We start from the raw sequence: 17,087 nt of genomic DNA on the forward strand, positions 1-17,087 counted from the left end.
TGGGAACTGTTGCGTCTGTGGAATGTACACCATTACAGAAAACTACTTTTATTTTATATTAAAGATTTAGCAAATTACATCATACATCCAGTTCAGACAAAGCAAAGTCAGGGCAAATAATAAAGTAATTAGAAACATTGTTTAATTTCTCCTCGTTTCTGTATGCTGTATGTTTAATGACATGTAAAGGAGCTTGTAACAATGATTGACATGGAGCTAAGATGGCACTAGGATAAATAGGTGTGGATTTCTATGTTTAAAGGGACACTATAGGCACCCAGACCACTTCATCTCATTGAAGTGGTCTGGGTGCCATGTCCCTGTCCCCTTAACCCTGTAATTGTAATTATTACAGTTATTGAGAAACTGAAATAATTGCCTTGCAGGGTTAACTTCACCTCTACTGGCAGTTTACCAGGCAGCCACAAGTTGCGCTTTTGGGTTCTTAGCAGACTTTTGGTTTGCTTAATGATGTTGGTCGTCCTCACGCTATGCATGAGGACATCCAGCATTAGCTAAAATCAAATAGGAAAGTATTGATTCAGTGATCTCCTATGGGGATGTCCTAACCACACCACTTAGTCCTCACCACGTATGCGTATTAGGTCCCTCCCGCCTGCTGACATTGGCAGAGGAGGAGCAGAAGCGGAGTCTGACCCAGCACCGAGGGACATCAGGTTAGTGACAGAAATGGGGGGGCACAATGGAGAGGGTGGGGCAGAGGCTACACTATATAGTAGGAATACAAACGTGTTTTGCTACGGTGTCCTTGTTCCTAGTCATATACAGGTCCCCCATGCAATAAAAAAGTATAAACTGCGAGTGCCGCATGCTCTTCCAAGCATCACCATTGCAAAATTGCAAAAAAATTGTATTGAATGCTCTCCTATGAGAATCCACGTCACATGAACGAGTTTTAATCAGCAGTGCAGCAGAAGTGCCTGTCGGTTGTTAGAAAGACATTCACTAGCGGTAGATTTAACCCAGCATTGTAAACATTGAAGAGTTAAAAGGACAGAGCCACTGGATTCTGTCCACTACATTCAGATGAAGTGGTCTGGGTGACTTTAGTCGTCCTCTAACTCTATTTTTCATACATCACAAATTCACATTTGTTGACTACAGAAATATGAATGCAGAAAATAATAGGTCCCCTTTAAGGAAAAAGCATTAATCAAGTTTACTTTTATTATACAGTTCAGCCATTGTCAAATGCAATTGCAAGTAGCATCAGTTGGAAATTAAGAATTGCATATATTAGGATTGTAATGCTTTTTATACATTTGTAGCTTACAACATAATGTAGACCCCCTCACCCCCTCCCCCATTTGTGTTCTCTGTTGTTTCTCTTAATCATTGTTTTTTTTTCTATTAATGAAATAGGTTTACGTTAATTTGGTTGAGCCCTTGTGTCTCTATATACCAGCTATGTGACCTGCAGTGTTCGAAGCACCCATTCATATTCCATCTCAGTGTCAGGGCCTGTGGGTCAAGTGTTGCAGTGCTGGAACCATATTAGAAGCAAGGAGTTCTCAAGAGGATTGTGTTAACACAGGGTCTAACCCTGGGCTCACCCTGTGAGCGATATTATAGAATCCCTAAACTACTTTTACCCCAAAAATGTCTTTCTAATATCGAAGAAAAAGGGAAAAAATAGAATGGTGTACTTATACATAATGTCATTTTTAGATGTCCCTGTAGTAGTCTTTGCTTAATATTTTAGTTTATTATGTATGTTTTAGCTATACACCCCGTTTTCAAATTAAATATTTTTTTTTTTTTTTTTTTAATAAAAAAAGAACGTGGCATTGAAGGGAATAACCTAGACACACACAAACACACATGTTGGTAACTAACACATTTTTTTTTTTTTAAGTTTTAATTAGAGTTCCCAAAAAATAGATTTTTATTTTAGTGATGCTTTTGTAAATTAGGAACCGTTATTCACCCACACATAGAAAGCTGAAGGTGGTATGCCAGTGTCCTACAAGTGCGTTTTTGCTCTTTAATGATCTCCTTCAAAGCAGCAGAAAAAAAAAAAAGGAAGAGAGGAGAAAGACGATTATTTTTCCTGCATTTGCTTGATTTCTGGTCCATTAGATGTTCCCTGAGGGCTGGTTTGAGAATGGCACAGATTATAAATTGCCTAGAAAGCCACACTGACAAATCTCGTGGGGAATATATATATATATATATATATATACATATATATATATATATATATATTATTTTTTTTTTACGAATTTTCATTTTATTTTTTTTGTGGTAGGTCGCGGGGAGGAGGGAATTAAGCTGCTGACAGCCACATGTCTGCAGCCTATCTTTTATCTCTAATTAATGCCATTAAGTCTCTTTCCTATAAGGGAACTGTTAACAAGGTTTTTGATGAGTGACGAGCTCTGTCTCTTGCTATTGCCCTGAATATAAAGCAAATGTGAGAATGTTTGCAAAATATTTGTTTGAAAATGTGCTGTACACATAACGGTTGTCACGGGCCCGGCGGCCCTGGGGGGCCCGGCCGCCCGGGCCCCGCGTGTAGCAGCGGAACTGCCGCCGGTGCAGTTGCACCGGCGCCCGCACGCTGATAACACAACACATAACACAATTAATAGGTTTTTATATTTTGGATTTAAAAAATATCCTAAAAGTTACATAATATAAAATAATATAACACTTAATTTGATATGTTGAACTACTACAGTTTTATGTCTTGTTTATTAGTTTGTATTTTGCATGTCTGATGTAACATTTAAACAAACTCCTATTATTTTCTTGTTTATAGAGCTTACCATGTTACTGCCTGGGGAATACCATTTGCTCTGTCCTGCATCCCCCTCTTTGGTGACTACTATGGCCCTGCTGGAGCCTGGTGGTGAGTATTTCTGCCTTTGTCCATCCGCATCTTAACAGGCTTCCTCCATTGTTATTCCAACAGTGCAAAAGCAGCAAAGACGGAGTACCGACACACATCCTACTGGGTGAGGTGTAAGAGAAATTATACATAATGTGATTTTTAGACGTCGCTCTATTAGTCTTTGCTTAATATTTCTGTTTCTTTTATCTGTATAAATCTTGGCAGCAGCTTTCATTATTGACTATATAACTGTTGCAGCAGCATTCAATAACCCCTGTGTTTGACAAGAATATGCTTGTGAAGTGGAAAAACAAGCATAAATATAGAAATATAGAAACCCACACCTTTCTATCCTGCAGTGGGGTGCCTCCATCTTGGTTCCCGGTCAGTGACTGCTGTACGATAAAAGAAAAGTTCTCGAAGTTAGCTATATTTTCTGTTCAGCTACTCTGGCCTTAATTTTAAATTTACTCTAAATTACCAACAATTCTAACTTCATTGAATAACTGAAGATAAGCACTGAAACATGAGAGATGTAACACTTATATATGACAGTCTCCCAAAGAGATATGGGTATGTCCAGTATCTATTTTCTGTCTGTAAGCAACAGTTGCTATGAAACTTTGAATCTTTGTTTTGGATAGTATACCATTATCCTGCAACAGTAATATCAGTTTTTCCCTTTATCAGTGGGTTAGTCTAGTTCGTTAAAGGGCCACTATAATCACCAGAACAACTACAGCTTATTGAATTTGTTCTGGTGAGTAGAATCATTACCTTCAGGCTTTTTGCTGTAAACACTGTCTGTTCAGAGAAAATGCAGTGTTTACATTACTGCCTAGGGATACCTCCAGTGGCCACTCCTCAGATAGCTGTTAGAGATCCTTCCTGGGTCATGGCTGCCTAAAATACATCCAAACATTCAGTGTCTCCACCCTCTGCATGCAGACACTGAACTTTCCTCATAGAGATGCATTGATTCTATTAGGAGATGCTGATTGGCCAGGCCTGTGTTTGAATCATGGTGGCTCTGCCCCTGATCTGCCTCTTTGTCAGTCTCAGCCAATCCTATGGGGAAGCACTGTGATTGGATCTGGCTACCACATGTCAGCAGACTGCTTGTTTTTCTGAGTCTAACAGCATGCAGAGTTACAGCTTCAGGTTTGAATACAGTAAGATTTTTACTATATTTATGGAGGCATGAGGGGCCCAGGGGGGCTGGTTGGTGCTGTTAACACTATAGGGTCAGGAATACATGTTTGTGTTCCTGACCCTATAGTGATCCTTTAAGGGACCTTTGAAACTGTATCTAATGACCTGGTTTTTAGAGAAGTATTCCTTTTGACAAGTTGTCTCCCTCTTGGCTTTGGGTTCCCAAAAGAGTCTGTAGAAACTTTTGACAGTGAGGCTAATCACTTGGCACATGGAACTGAAATGTTATTGTAAAGATGGTGTCCAGAGACCTCTAGACAAAGATAGATGATACCTGCCTCCCAGTTAGTGGATAGAAATGTGTTGACCCCTATCTTGACAACGGAGCATAAGCAGTCCAGGGCATTCATCTTGAGACATCTAGGTGGAGGGGTGATATCTACTTCAAATCCAGCAAGATGATCCAAAGGACTGGCTACTGGGTTTGGTCAATTCTATCTAAATTGCCCAAGTTGCCAAATTGTACAAATTTGCAGCTTTTGTATATTTCCAATCAGGCTGTTTTGACAAAACATTTAGCAAATTCAGATTTTAGTTTCATACAGCTAAACATTTAGAGGCAAAACAAACTCCATGGACTTATTGGTCTATCGCATTAATATAATAAATATTAATATAATAAATATTAATTTAAAAAAAAGTATTGCCGAAGGGCAAATAAAGTATATTTAATGACCATTTAAAATACATAGTTTTGTAAATAGTTAATTATACTCTCAGTCGGTGCTCTTCATATGTATTCATAAACGAATCCAGTTCTTATTTCAAACACCATTCAACTGAAATTATTACATTTATTTTATTCTCCACTCTTATCAGTTCAGACTCAGACCCACATTATATGCCAACAGTATTACACTACGCAAGATCCTAGCGATTAAGAAATCTCTTTTGTGGGTCGATTTCCTCAACCCCCTTTGTATGCATAAGTTGAAACCAATGTTGGTTTGAAATATTGTTTTACTATTCAATCACCACTGCTTGTAAATACTAAATGAATGCACTGCCTGGTAAAAATCCCAAAGAAATTAATTAAATGCCCTATTTATTTATTTTTATCTATTTTTTTGCTATCCCTCCACAACACATATTAAACATTATGAACATGGGACCTAAATATATTGTCTGCATTGGCCAACAAATGTAATATTGTCTTAAATAACTCTTTCAATGCTGTAGTGGAGAAATGCAAAGCACTTGTCTCCCCTGTATAGGGAAGGAGAAAAACAGGAATACTGTACAATAAATTGCAAGATTAAAAAAAACGCACTGAGGCAGTCTCGCAGACCTCTGCAATTTAAAACAAGAGGCAGCTATTGCTGGTAATGGGATAAAATAAAGCAAGGGCCTTGACACTAACCATTTCTCTCCAGCCTGTTTATGAATAATAGTTTTGTTGTGTTTCAATTCCCAGCAGTATTATATAGCTCTCTCATTGGTCACCAATTTTACCAGTATCTACCATTGGACAATCAAAGGGCTTGGTTTCAGATATAAAGCTCCACCAGCCAGGGCTGGTGCAAGGAATTCTGCCGCGCTAGGCAAAGATCCATTTTGTCACCCCTTCGTGAGATAGTTCCATCGTGTCACAAATTTAGTTTCAACAATTCACAATTTTCTTTCAACAATTTAGCAAAAAACTTTCTGTATACGCGGGGTAGGTTCTGATAGTAGCTTTTCGTATATTTGGGTATCATTTAATTGTCTGTTGGCCTCTGTACATGGTGCTAGAGAGTATGACCAAACCTCCCCCTTTATCTGCCAGTTTGATCACTATGCTCTTATCATCTTGTAATTGTTTAATGGCTAATATTTCTGTCTGTGATAAATTGTGAGGGTCAAACTTATTATGTTTGATTTTTTCAAAGTCTTGTAGTACAAGCTTTTCAAACATAATAAGTGGAGCAGATTTGCAATGGGAAGGGTAGAACTTAGATTTTTCTGTTAGGTTTGTATTAATGATTATGGCCTCTGTTTGTGAAGTGAAGAGGGACGGAGGGTAGATGAGCAAGTTTGAGAGTTTTTTTCGTTAAAAAAAACTTTTTAGGGTTCACGTACAAACTTGTTAATGTCTAAAAAAGCTTCATAAGGTTTAAAAGAGTGTGTGGGAGCAAATTTTATACCTTGGTTTAAAACTGAATTTTTTTTGGACTTTATGATCTTTCTAGTCTCTCTCTTTTGTGTTCGTCTACCACTTTGTTTTCCTCTAAACTCAAGTTTCTTTTTTTTTGGCTCTTTAAGGGTAGGGTGTTAGTGTGTATACACACCCAATATAGCCGCCACGCATTCTCAATATGGCTTCTTCAGCCAAGTCCCAATCAAAGATGGCTGCCACGACCATCTATTACTTATAATTTATTCAATTTCTAACTTTAACTGCACTTAGCAACACTAACAGTCGAGTCATGGCCACTCCCCTTCCCTGTGCTATTATCATGGCTGGATCTCTCGTCGGCTAATGTTATCACCCACGTGTAGTTCATTTAGCACTACAGCCTCCATAAAGCATAGCGTCCGGAAATTATGATGCGCTTTTGACGCGCGTCACGTGTTTTGGCAGATAATGCTTCTATTAATGCTCATTTTTATAATACATTTTATGCTCTATGATTGGATGAAGCACTTTTGGTGCCATTTTTAATTTGTTTTATGCCTATATATACCTTAACAAGCCAGGTTGAATGTGTTTACTTCATGATAAAGCCTATATGGTGAAACAAGTTTGGATGTATTATACTGCTTTTTAAATTATTAAATAAATTGATTTAGGTACTTTTACTTCATTTGTACCATCATCTTTTATTTAACTTTTATTTTTTAAACAACAACTTGGCATCTACTACTTTCTTTCTATACTCTAAAGAATCCCAGGTGGGGATCATACCACATATGCTGTTGTCATAGAGCAGTCAGCCTTCTCCATACTTTGTGAGTACATTTTGTTATATTTTACAGACTATTAATATTTTATTGAGAGCACTATTGCTGTTTTTATTGTCCTCCTTCCGGGCTCCTGATACTACCATATTTAAGAACATTTATCATACATCCCATAGGCAGGGATTGTACCGCTGTATGCTTATTACACCAGAGCTGGTATAAGCTCTACTAAATGTGAGTGTTATTACTATATATTATCATTTTTTTTATCCACTGTGGAGCATGCTGCACCATTATTGTTTCCATTTTTTATCGTCTCTTTCCTGGGTCCCTGATATTACTGTACACAAGAGGACATTCACCACATATCCCATAAGCAGGGATTATACTGCTGTATGCCATACATACCAGAGCTGGCTTAAGTACGAATTTTACCCTTCTATTTATATTGGCACTTCTAAGAACGTACTACACCATTATTTCTTCTCACCTCTTATCACCTTCTCTTATATTTTTGAAAAGTGCAAGAACCGCAACTCTCCGGCTTCGGAGACCTCCACTGGGTTTCAGATCCACACTTCTGGACTTTGTATCCACAGGGACTTAACCGAGCTAGGACTTTGTTTACTTTCCTATATTGTGGCGCAGCCCCATCCTTTGTTGTTTGTTATCTCTCTAATAATTTTTAAGGGGCACTTGAGGGAGTCCTTGTTTGGGATTGCTGCCTTTTTCCCTTAGGATTTACTAACGCTGACTCTCTTCTGTTTTTCTTAAGGACCACACACCCTTCTTTTAAAAAGCTGCAGCCCAAGATGGTTTTAAAAGACAAATGTTATTACAATTAAATTGTACAAAATAATAAAAATCCATAAAAAGAAGGCTGTTAAATACTGAATGTTAAAGAAGAATCTATAATAGTACTCCAGATACGCGTTTTGCCGTCCTATGGCTTCCTCAGTCCAGTTTTGATGTAACCCATCTGTCCATCTTCTTCCCTCCCAAAATGGACAGATGGGTTACATAAGATATAAAAGGGAGCAAAATGGACAGATGGATTACATCAAAACCGGACTGAGGAAGCCATAGGACAGCTTTCAATACCTGGGGTCCCCTCTGTCCGTTGAGGCTACAATTTGAGGCCCCAGACTGATATGAGAGCTGTGAGCAGCTTTCAGAGTTCTTTAAATTAATTTAAATACTATTGCTCTGCGATTGAGCTGCTGCAGTACATTTAAAAAATGTACTCCTCCTCCACCCACCCGGGTTGTTATTGTCCATTCCTAGTGCCACTGAGACCCCAGGGTATGAAAAGTTTCTGGTGAGATCTCCCTGCTTGCCCCTTGCTCCTCAACCTGTGTTGGGCTTTGCCAGCTGTCCTGCACTGATCACTATGTAGGGACGCTGCAGCATGAGAAGTAGCTTTCCTCTCATTTGGCAATCACACAATACAGAGTTCTCACACAACCCTCTGTACTGTGTAAACTGGGAAATCCTTTTGCTGATGTAAATACTGACATCAGCAGAGGGAATCGTTTGAGTGTGGGATTAGGGCTGAGATTAGAGAGTGGGATTAGGACTGTGATTATAAACAGGATTAGGGTTAGATTATGGTTAGTGTGACAAATTCTGTATTTCCCTAGCCCAGTTAATTTTTTCCTGCATTCGGTAGTTGGATTTACTGCACACCGATCACCCCCCGTCTCATTAAACTTCAAAGTAACCACAAGATTAAGTGCTCTCCCTTGGCGGCTGCCATTTGTATAACCTAACAACACATGCGCTGGAAAATGACAGTCATCTTGTCTCCCGAAAGCAGGCAGAGGGACTTGGTAGTCGAGTGTCTGAAACTATAAGTCGGACACTCGACCTCGCGAACCCCGGTGATATTATACGAACGCCTGCTTCTATTCTTGACAAGCCAGGACAGCGCTATTCCGTGAAATGGTAAGCACGAACATGAGGAGCATTGCTTCCTATGAGCCAGGGGAACTGCTCTGTATTTTATTCGGTTTGGGACTCCCGAAAGAGACCGACCGCTACTACCTTTCTCATGGAACTATTTGGGGTAGATGCCAGGTGTGCGGTCGGTCAAAACTTTACCCTGGTGGCGATTCGGCTGTATTCATGGAATCTGAGCGCTATTTAGACATATTGGGCGCTCAGACCCAGGCTATCCGGGAAGATAGGATTTATGGGGGTCCCTATTAATATTATGTACCGTATATACTCGAGTATAAGCCGACCCGAATATAAGCCGAGGCCCCTAATTTTACCCCCAAAAACTGGGAAAACGTATTGACTCGAGTATAAGACTAGTGTGGGAAATGCAGCAGCTACTGGTAAATTTCTAAATAAAATTAGATCCTAAAAAAATTATATTAATTGAATATTTATTTACAGTGTGTGTATATAATGAATGCAGTGTGTGCGTATGAATGCAGTGTGTGCGTATGAATGCAGTGCGTGCGTATGAATGCAGTGCGTGCGTATGAATGCAGTGCGTGCGTATGAATGCAGTGCGTGCGTATGAATGCAGTGCGTGCGTATGAGTGCAGTGTGTGTGTGAGTGCAGTGTGTGTGTGTGAGTGCAGTGTGTGTGTGAGTGCAGTGTTTGTGAGTGCAGTGTGTGTGTGTGATGCAGTGTGCGTTTGTGTATGTGTTGGTGGGGGTGGGCATTTGATATATTATTAATTATTTTTTTTAATTTTTTTATATTATTATTATTTTTTTATTATTAGTTATTATTTAAATATTATTAATTTTTTTTTTTTTAATTATCTTTTTTTTTTCGTCCCCCCTCCCTGCTTGCTAGCTGGCCAGGGAGGGGGGCTCCTTCCCTGGTGGTCCAGTGGGGTTGGTAGTTCAGTGGGGGGGAGAGGGGGGCTGGCAGAGCTGTACTTACCTTTACTGCAGCTCCTGTCAGCTCTCTCCTCCTCCGCGCGGTCTGTGCAGCTCCCTCTGTCAGCTCACACTGTAAGTCTCGCGAGAGCCGTGGCTCTCGCGAGACTTACACTGGGAGCTGACCGAGGTGCTGAACGGACCGGCACGGAGGAGGAGAGAGCTGACAGGAGCTGCAGGAGAGGTAAGTAACGCTCTGCCAGCCCCCCTCTCCCCCCAGTCTGTATTATGGCAATGCAAATTGCCATAATACAGACTCTGACTCGAGTATAAGCCGAGTTGGGGTTTTTCAGCACAAAAAATGTGCTGAAAAACTCGGCTTATACTCGAGTATTTACGGTATATTTTATGATGTTTTGTATTTTGTACCACTGGTGCCTGGGAGATAATTAGGTTAAGCAAAGTACACTCAATTATCTCCCAGACACACAAACTCCTGGGTTTGTGTATAACAGTGTGCCATCTGGCCATAATAAAACATCAAGTCTCGACTAATGTTTGGGTATGCGACCGACAAAGCGATTGATTTGTTCTCACAACCTGCTTGGGTTTTTGGAGAGTACAACCTAGCGTACTATGCGAACGGGCTATAATTACTTGAAGGACCACTCCACTCTTCCAACCTGCCCTCCCTCCAAAAAACCTCAGTTTAGTAGATATACCCCCAGTGAATATATACATGTATATTTTTATGCATGTATTCATTGGGAGTATAGTCTACAATAGATTACAAAAGCTGCAGTTCTTATGACTGCAGCCTTTGTAAGCCCCTCACCCTTTCCCCCGAAATAAACTTTCAGTCTATTCACAGATAATTAACCAATCAGAGGCTTCACATTGAGAAGCCTCTGATTGGTCCCCATGTGCATGCGCGTCCGCTGCTTGTGCATTTCTGAAGCTGGTCTAAGGTCTGTTAGGGAGGGAAGGGGAGGCAAGCACGATCAAGCAGAGCGTGCCTGTCATTTCCGTTAGCTCAGGGGAGCTAACGGAAATAGGATGGAATCCTCCCCGGCTGTTTGATTGACAGTTCATTTATAAAAGTTCTGATTTCTCATAGAAATCAACACTTTTATAAACTTGGGTTAAATGAAGGTACTCCTCACCAATAAAGCACTTCAGCAAGCTGAAGTGCTTTTGGGGTGTGGAGTGGTCCTTTAAGCCTCTAGCAGTTTGGAATTGTGCGAACGAACGTACCATACGAAGTATAGGGGGTTCATTACAGTTAGGTTTAGAGGTTGGATTAGGGATAGGAAAGGGGGTTATGGGTTTAATTAGGGCTAGGATTATGGGTAGGATTAGAGGTTGAGTGACGGATCGCCTGGCACCCCGACCGGGTGCCTCCGCCAATCGATGCTCCTAGTGCTCACCGAGTACTCCAAGCACTCCACCAATCTATTTTGAGTTAGTTTTCTCTATTTGCACTTTAGTAGAAATGATCAATTTAAAACTGAGGAAAATTGTGTTTTTTAATTCCCCCCCTTTTTTATGTTTTATTCATATTTAATATTGAGTTATCCATATAGATCATGGGTAGACATCCTTTTACCAGCACTGTGCCGAAATAGGATTGTGATGTCCCTTCAAGTTAGTGTTATCCACATAAGTCCATCCTTGCAAGCGCACTGTCTTGGCGTCATACTTGACTCTGGCCTCACCTTTTAGCCTCACATCCAGTATGTTGCCAAATCCTGTAGATTCCATCTTAAGAACATAGCCGGCATCCGGCCCTTTCTTGCACAAGATGCTACCAAGGAGCTTGTCCATGCTCTAGTAATTTCCCGCATGGATTTTTGTAACCCTCTCCTAATTGGTCTTCCAAAATGCCGTATTGCCCCGCTACAGTCTGTAATGAATGCTGCCGCCAGACTGATTTTCCTCTCTAGTCGGTCCTCTCACATCTCACCCATCTCTCAGTCCTTACATTGGCTTCCTGTATCCTATAGGAGTCAATTCAAAGTGCTAAACCATACCTATAAAGCACTGAACAATTCTAGCCCCTCTTATATCTCATCACAGATCAATAGGTATGTCCCTTCTCGGTCTGTCCGCTCTGCCCTTGATTTTCTCCGGTCTGCTGTTCGCACCCATACGGCCAACTCGCGTTTGCAGGACTTCTCGTAGGCGGCTGTTTTCCTATGGAATAGCTTGCCTACTGCCATCGGACTCTTCCCTAGTCTTCAATCTTTTAAGAAGTGCCTTAAAACCCATCTCTTTAGGAAAGCTTATGGCATCCCAGACTAACCTCTACCTCACATACCTGCCTCTTGCTCTCACCTAAAGAGCAGCACTCTACTTTCTCCTGCAGCTCTGCTTCACTCCCGCCTTATTTGATTACTATTTCCTCTCCTAATGTGTTTCATACCCAACCTCCTATAGACTGTAAGCTTGTTTGAGCAGGGTCCTCTTCAACCTATCTTTCCTGTAAGTTTCCTGGTCATTGTCCTATTTATAGTTAAATCCCCCTCTAATACTATTGTAAAGCGCTACGGAATCTGTTGGCACTATATAAATTGCAATAATAATAATACATATAATTACATAAATAATTTCATAAATATACACGTAGACTTCAAATATATAAATATGCATATATATTAAAATTCTATGTGCATATTTATGTAATATTTTTACATAATTAAGTAATTTTATTGATTGCAATTTGAAGGACCTGCCTGACAACCCAGGCCGAAAGTCCAGAGAATTTAATTTGCAAGCACTGTATTTTACCCTGTAACTTTCCATGACACCCTAAAACCTGTACATGGGGGGGTACTGTTTTACTCAGGAGACTTCGCTGAACACAAATATTAGTGTTTCAAAACAGTAAAACATACCACAGCAATGATATTTGTATTTTTCACACACAAATGGCACTTTCACTGATAATATTGTTGTGATATGTTTTACTGTTTTGAAACACTAATATTTGTATTCAGCGAAGTCTCCCAGGTATAACAGTACCTCCTATGTACTGTTTTTATAGTGTTTTTGAAAGTTGTTTTTTTTCACATTGAAATTTGCCAGACTGGTTATGTTGCCTTTGAGAGCGAATGGTAGCCCATGAATGAGAATTACCCCCATGATGGCATACCATTTGCAAAAGAAAACAACCCAAGGGATTGCAAATGGGGTATGTTCAGCCTTTTTTTTTAGTAGCCACGTAGTCACAAACACTGTCCAAAGTTAGCGTTCATAATTGTTATTTGCATTTTTTTTTTTTTTTACATTCTTTATTTAACGGTTTTTCATATTTTAGATCAAGTGGGGGGTACAGTAAAGAAAAAGGGTATAGGATGGGGGTTACAAAAGGGTTACAGAACACGCAATAGCTATGCTTGACAGATACATGTGCGTTTGAAGTTACACAGTAGGTTTTTGTTGGTTACATGAGGTTGTCTGAGGTTGGAGGACCAATGTAGTATTCCGTGTTTGTATCGGCATGTCGTAGTAACTCATATTAGTTGTGCAATTATTCATTTATTATTTGCTTGTGGTCCTGGTGCATTTATCAGCTAAGGTGTATGTGGCAGGTGTGAGGGCTTAGGTGGGTCGGGCGGGCGGGCGGGCTGTAAGCTACAGTCGTGCGTGGGGTGGGGCCTGTTCCGGCCCAGCCCGCCTCGTGCACTTCCGTTTCGGGTACAGGTGAGCTACCTGGGCCGCTAGGTCTTGTCCATTCACTGCTGCTCGGTCACTATGTGTGCCGTTCCCTCAGTCCTAGGTACTGCTGTTGGGATCGTCTAGTCGCGTTTTTAAGTGTGTCTATCATGTCTGGATGTTGCCTACGTGTGGCGTGACTGTTCGGTGGTACCCGTGTACACAGGTCTATCGCGGCGCCTACTGTGAGTCTGGTCATGAGCTATGGAGTATCGTACAGCGACTTGGGGGCTGGCGGTGTCTCATCCCGTCCGCGTGGGGTTCCGTCTACCGGTTGTTTCTTTGTCTGTGTATAATCCATCACGCTATGCGTGTTCCAGTCCAGTTCTGGGTATGGTTCAGTCGTGTCTGTCTCGGTTCCGAGGGGGGAAGGGGAGGGGGGGGGGGGAGGAGAGTAGGGGGTGAAGCGAGGGGGGGAGGGAATAGTTGAGAAAGAGATGGGTGGGGGAGTGTGGGGGTGCGGGGCGGATGAGGGCTAAGGTATGTGCTGAGGTCTCAGGGGGTTGTCCTGTCTGCAGTTATGTACAGAAGCCAGGGGGTCCACGTCAGGTTGCATTTCTCTGTGCGGCCTTGGAGGAAGGCCGTCATTGCTTCCATGTTGCGTATTTCTCCCACCCTATCCACCCATTGTTGGAAGGTGGGGGCGGCGGCCTTTTTCCATAGAGTGGGTATCAGGGACTTTGCCGCTGTCAGCAGGTGTTTTGTCAGGGATTTCTTGTACGTTTTGAGTGACATGGTCGTGTGGTGTAGCAACATGGGGAGTGGTTGGAGCGGGAGCTCCGGGTCCGATATTTCCCGGATGTTGGTGTTAACCATCTCCCAAAAGGGGGTGATGGCTGAGCATGACCACCAAATATGAAGCATAGTGCCTCTCTCTTCTCCACATCGCCAGCATGTCTCCTCGATGTCCGGGTTCATGCGGTGCAGCACATCCGGGGTCCTGTACCAGGTTGTCAGCAGTTTGTAGCTCATCTCCTGGTACTTTGAGCTAATTGAGCTTTTATGAGTGAGCTGAAATATTTGATCCCATTCTTGGGCGGTCAGGGTTTCCCTGGTCTCTCTCTCCCATCTGGCGATGAATTTCGGCGGTGGTCTGTTGTCTCCTTCCATAAGCATTGCGTATAGCGTAGAGATTCCCCGTTCTAGGTGACGACCGGCCGTGCAGTATTTCTCAAAGGGTGTGAGATCCCGATGGAATTGTCGCTTGGATGCTGATGTGGAGTGGTATGATTTGACCTGTAGGTATCGGAACCGATCAAGGATCGTCGGGGTAGTGTCCGGGAGCAGGTCTGTCAGGGCTTTGAGGGTGTCACTGCCGCACCATTGGCGCATGTAGACCCAGTTCGACTGAGTGAAGTTTTTCAGGTCCGCCGGTGTTAGACCTCCCCCAATGTCTGGATTGTAAGTAAGGGGTGTTAGCGGGCTGGTGTGGGTGGTCAGCTGTTGTGGGTATCTCAGGGTGCACCAAGTCTTCAGGGTTGCATCGATCAGGGGGTTACTCGTCTTGAGGGCACTGAACGGGGTTCCCGTCCTCCACAGTTGCGAGGGGATTTTCCCCCCTACCTGGGTCACCTCGGCTCCACCCAGAGCTTTTCCACCGAGTGAGCGTGCCAAACGGTGACTCTCAGCAGGTGGGCAGCTCGGTAGTACCCCAGTATCGAGGGGAGCCCTACCCCACCACGCTGTTTAGGCTGTTCCAGTTTGTGTTTACTTATCCTTGGAGCCCCTCTTCTCCACACGAAGAATTCCCGTGGCAGGGAGATTGGGATCGTCTGGAAAAGATAGAGTAAGCGAGGTAGGATGTTCATTTTAATCGTGTTTATGCGACCGAACCACGAGATGTAGAGGTCCGTCCAACGTTGCATATCGGCCTGTAGGGAGGCCAGGATGGGAGCAAAGTTTGCCTGATATAGGTGTGCAAGTTCTTTGGTTAGCCAGATACCAAGGTATTTCAGCTTAGTGTCACACCATTTGAATCCGAATTGGGAGCGTAAGTGCGTTTCTTCGCCGGTGGGGACTGAGATATTGATTGCCTCCGATTTCTCCGTGTTGAGTCTCAGGTTCGAGACCCTCTCGAACTCACGGAAGAGGCTCAGGAGGTTCGGGATGGAGATCAGGGGTTGCTGCAGAAAGAAAAGCATGTCGTCAGCATATGCTGCGACCCGGTGTTCCACTCCCCCCATCTTATGCCCCGTTATACCCTCATCCGCTATGACCGCCTCCAGGAATGGTTCCAGGGAGAGGGCGAACAGAAGGGGGGACAGGGGGCATCCCTGATGTGTGCCATTTCGTATGGGAAACGAGGCACAGAGGGCACCGTTAACTCGGATTCTGGCTGTTGGGGCCGTATATAATGCAGCTATCCAGGTTCTGATATTGGGTCCGAATCCCATGTGTTGCAGCGTTGCCTCGAGATAGGCCCAGTCCACTCGGTCAAAGGCCTTTTCCGCGTCTGTGGAGAGGAGGACCAGACCTCCTCCCTGGCCCCTGGCCAAGTGAATGATGTTAAGGGCCCGGATAGTGTTGTCTCGGGCTTCCCTGCCCGGCACAAAACCCACCTGGTCTGGGTGGACCAGCTCGGGCAATGCCCGGGCGAGGCGCAGTGCCATGACTTTAGCATAAAGCTTTAGGTCTGCATTTAAAAGGGAGATGGGGCGGTAGCTCGCACAGCAGGCCGGGTCCTTCTCTTCTTTCGGCAAGACTGTCACTACAGCTCTAAGTGAGTCTACCGGGAGCTGCCGACCCTCCAGTATCGAGTTTAGGCCCGTTAGTAAGTGTGGCAGTAGGATATCTTTGAAGGTGCGGAGGTAGCTTGCGGGGAGGCCATCTGGTCCTGGGGCTCTGTTGGGTTTGGTTAGCTTGAGTGCTGCGTGGAGCTCCTCGAGCGACACTGGGTGTTCCATGCCTGCGGCCTTTTCGGGTGTGAGTTTGCGGGTGACATGCGCGGCGAGGTAATCCGTTAGTTCACGTCTGCGTCGTGCCGGATCACACGCATTGGTCGGATCTGCCAGGTTGTAGAGGCCGGTGTAGTATTCCCTAAACGCCTGCAGGATCTCCGCTGGGAGTCGTGTTACTTTCCGCCCTTGGGTATTGATTTTGTGTATGTGGTTTTGCCTCCGTCTTTGTTGTAGGGTCTGGGCAAGTAGTCTACCACATTTGTTTGAGTACTCATAAAAATAGCGGTTGGACCTCTGGAGTACGTTGAGCAGCTTCTGGGAAAGTATGTCCCTGAGTTTTCTCCTCGCGTCTGTCAATCGCAGATATATGTCGTCTCTTTGGTCTCGTTTATGCGTGGTTTCCAGGACCGAAATCTGCTTGGTCAGTTCCAGGACTTGCTTGGCGTTTTCCCGTTTGCGCTGCGTACATAGGCTGATATAGTGCCCCCGAACCACGCATTTATGCGCCTCCCATGTAGTCAGCGGAGAAACCTCGGGTGTGGCGTTGGATTCAAAGTATTGGGTGAGCACTTGCGAAGTCAGTACCTGTCTCTTGCCCTCTCCTAAAGGGCAGTCCACCTTATTTGATTGCAAATTCCTGTCCTAATGTGTTTTACACCCACCTCCTATAGAATGTAAGCTCGATCGAGCAG

At 43.2% G+C, this 17,087-nt stretch overlaps 1 protein-coding gene across 1 annotated transcript in view; it reads left to right on the top strand.

Annotated features, from left to right (window-relative positions):
• Nucleotides 1-17,087, top strand: part of LOC134588260 (uncharacterized) — a 643,152-nt gene that overhangs the window by 298,265 nt on the left and 327,800 nt on the right. Inside the window, exon 7 of the mRNA XM_063444259.1 lies at nucleotides 2,783-2,872. Coding sequence (XP_063300329.1) covers nucleotides 2,783-2,872 — 90 coding nt within the window. The remainder of the gene's footprint in view (nucleotides 1-2,782; nucleotides 2,873-17,087) is intronic.

This window comes from Pelobates fuscus, chromosome 1, assembly GCF_036172605.1.
Source record: "Pelobates fuscus isolate aPelFus1 chromosome 1, aPelFus1.pri, whole genome shotgun sequence".
Classification (NCBI taxonomy): Eukaryota; Metazoa; Chordata; class Amphibia; order Anura; family Pelobatidae; genus Pelobates; species Pelobates fuscus.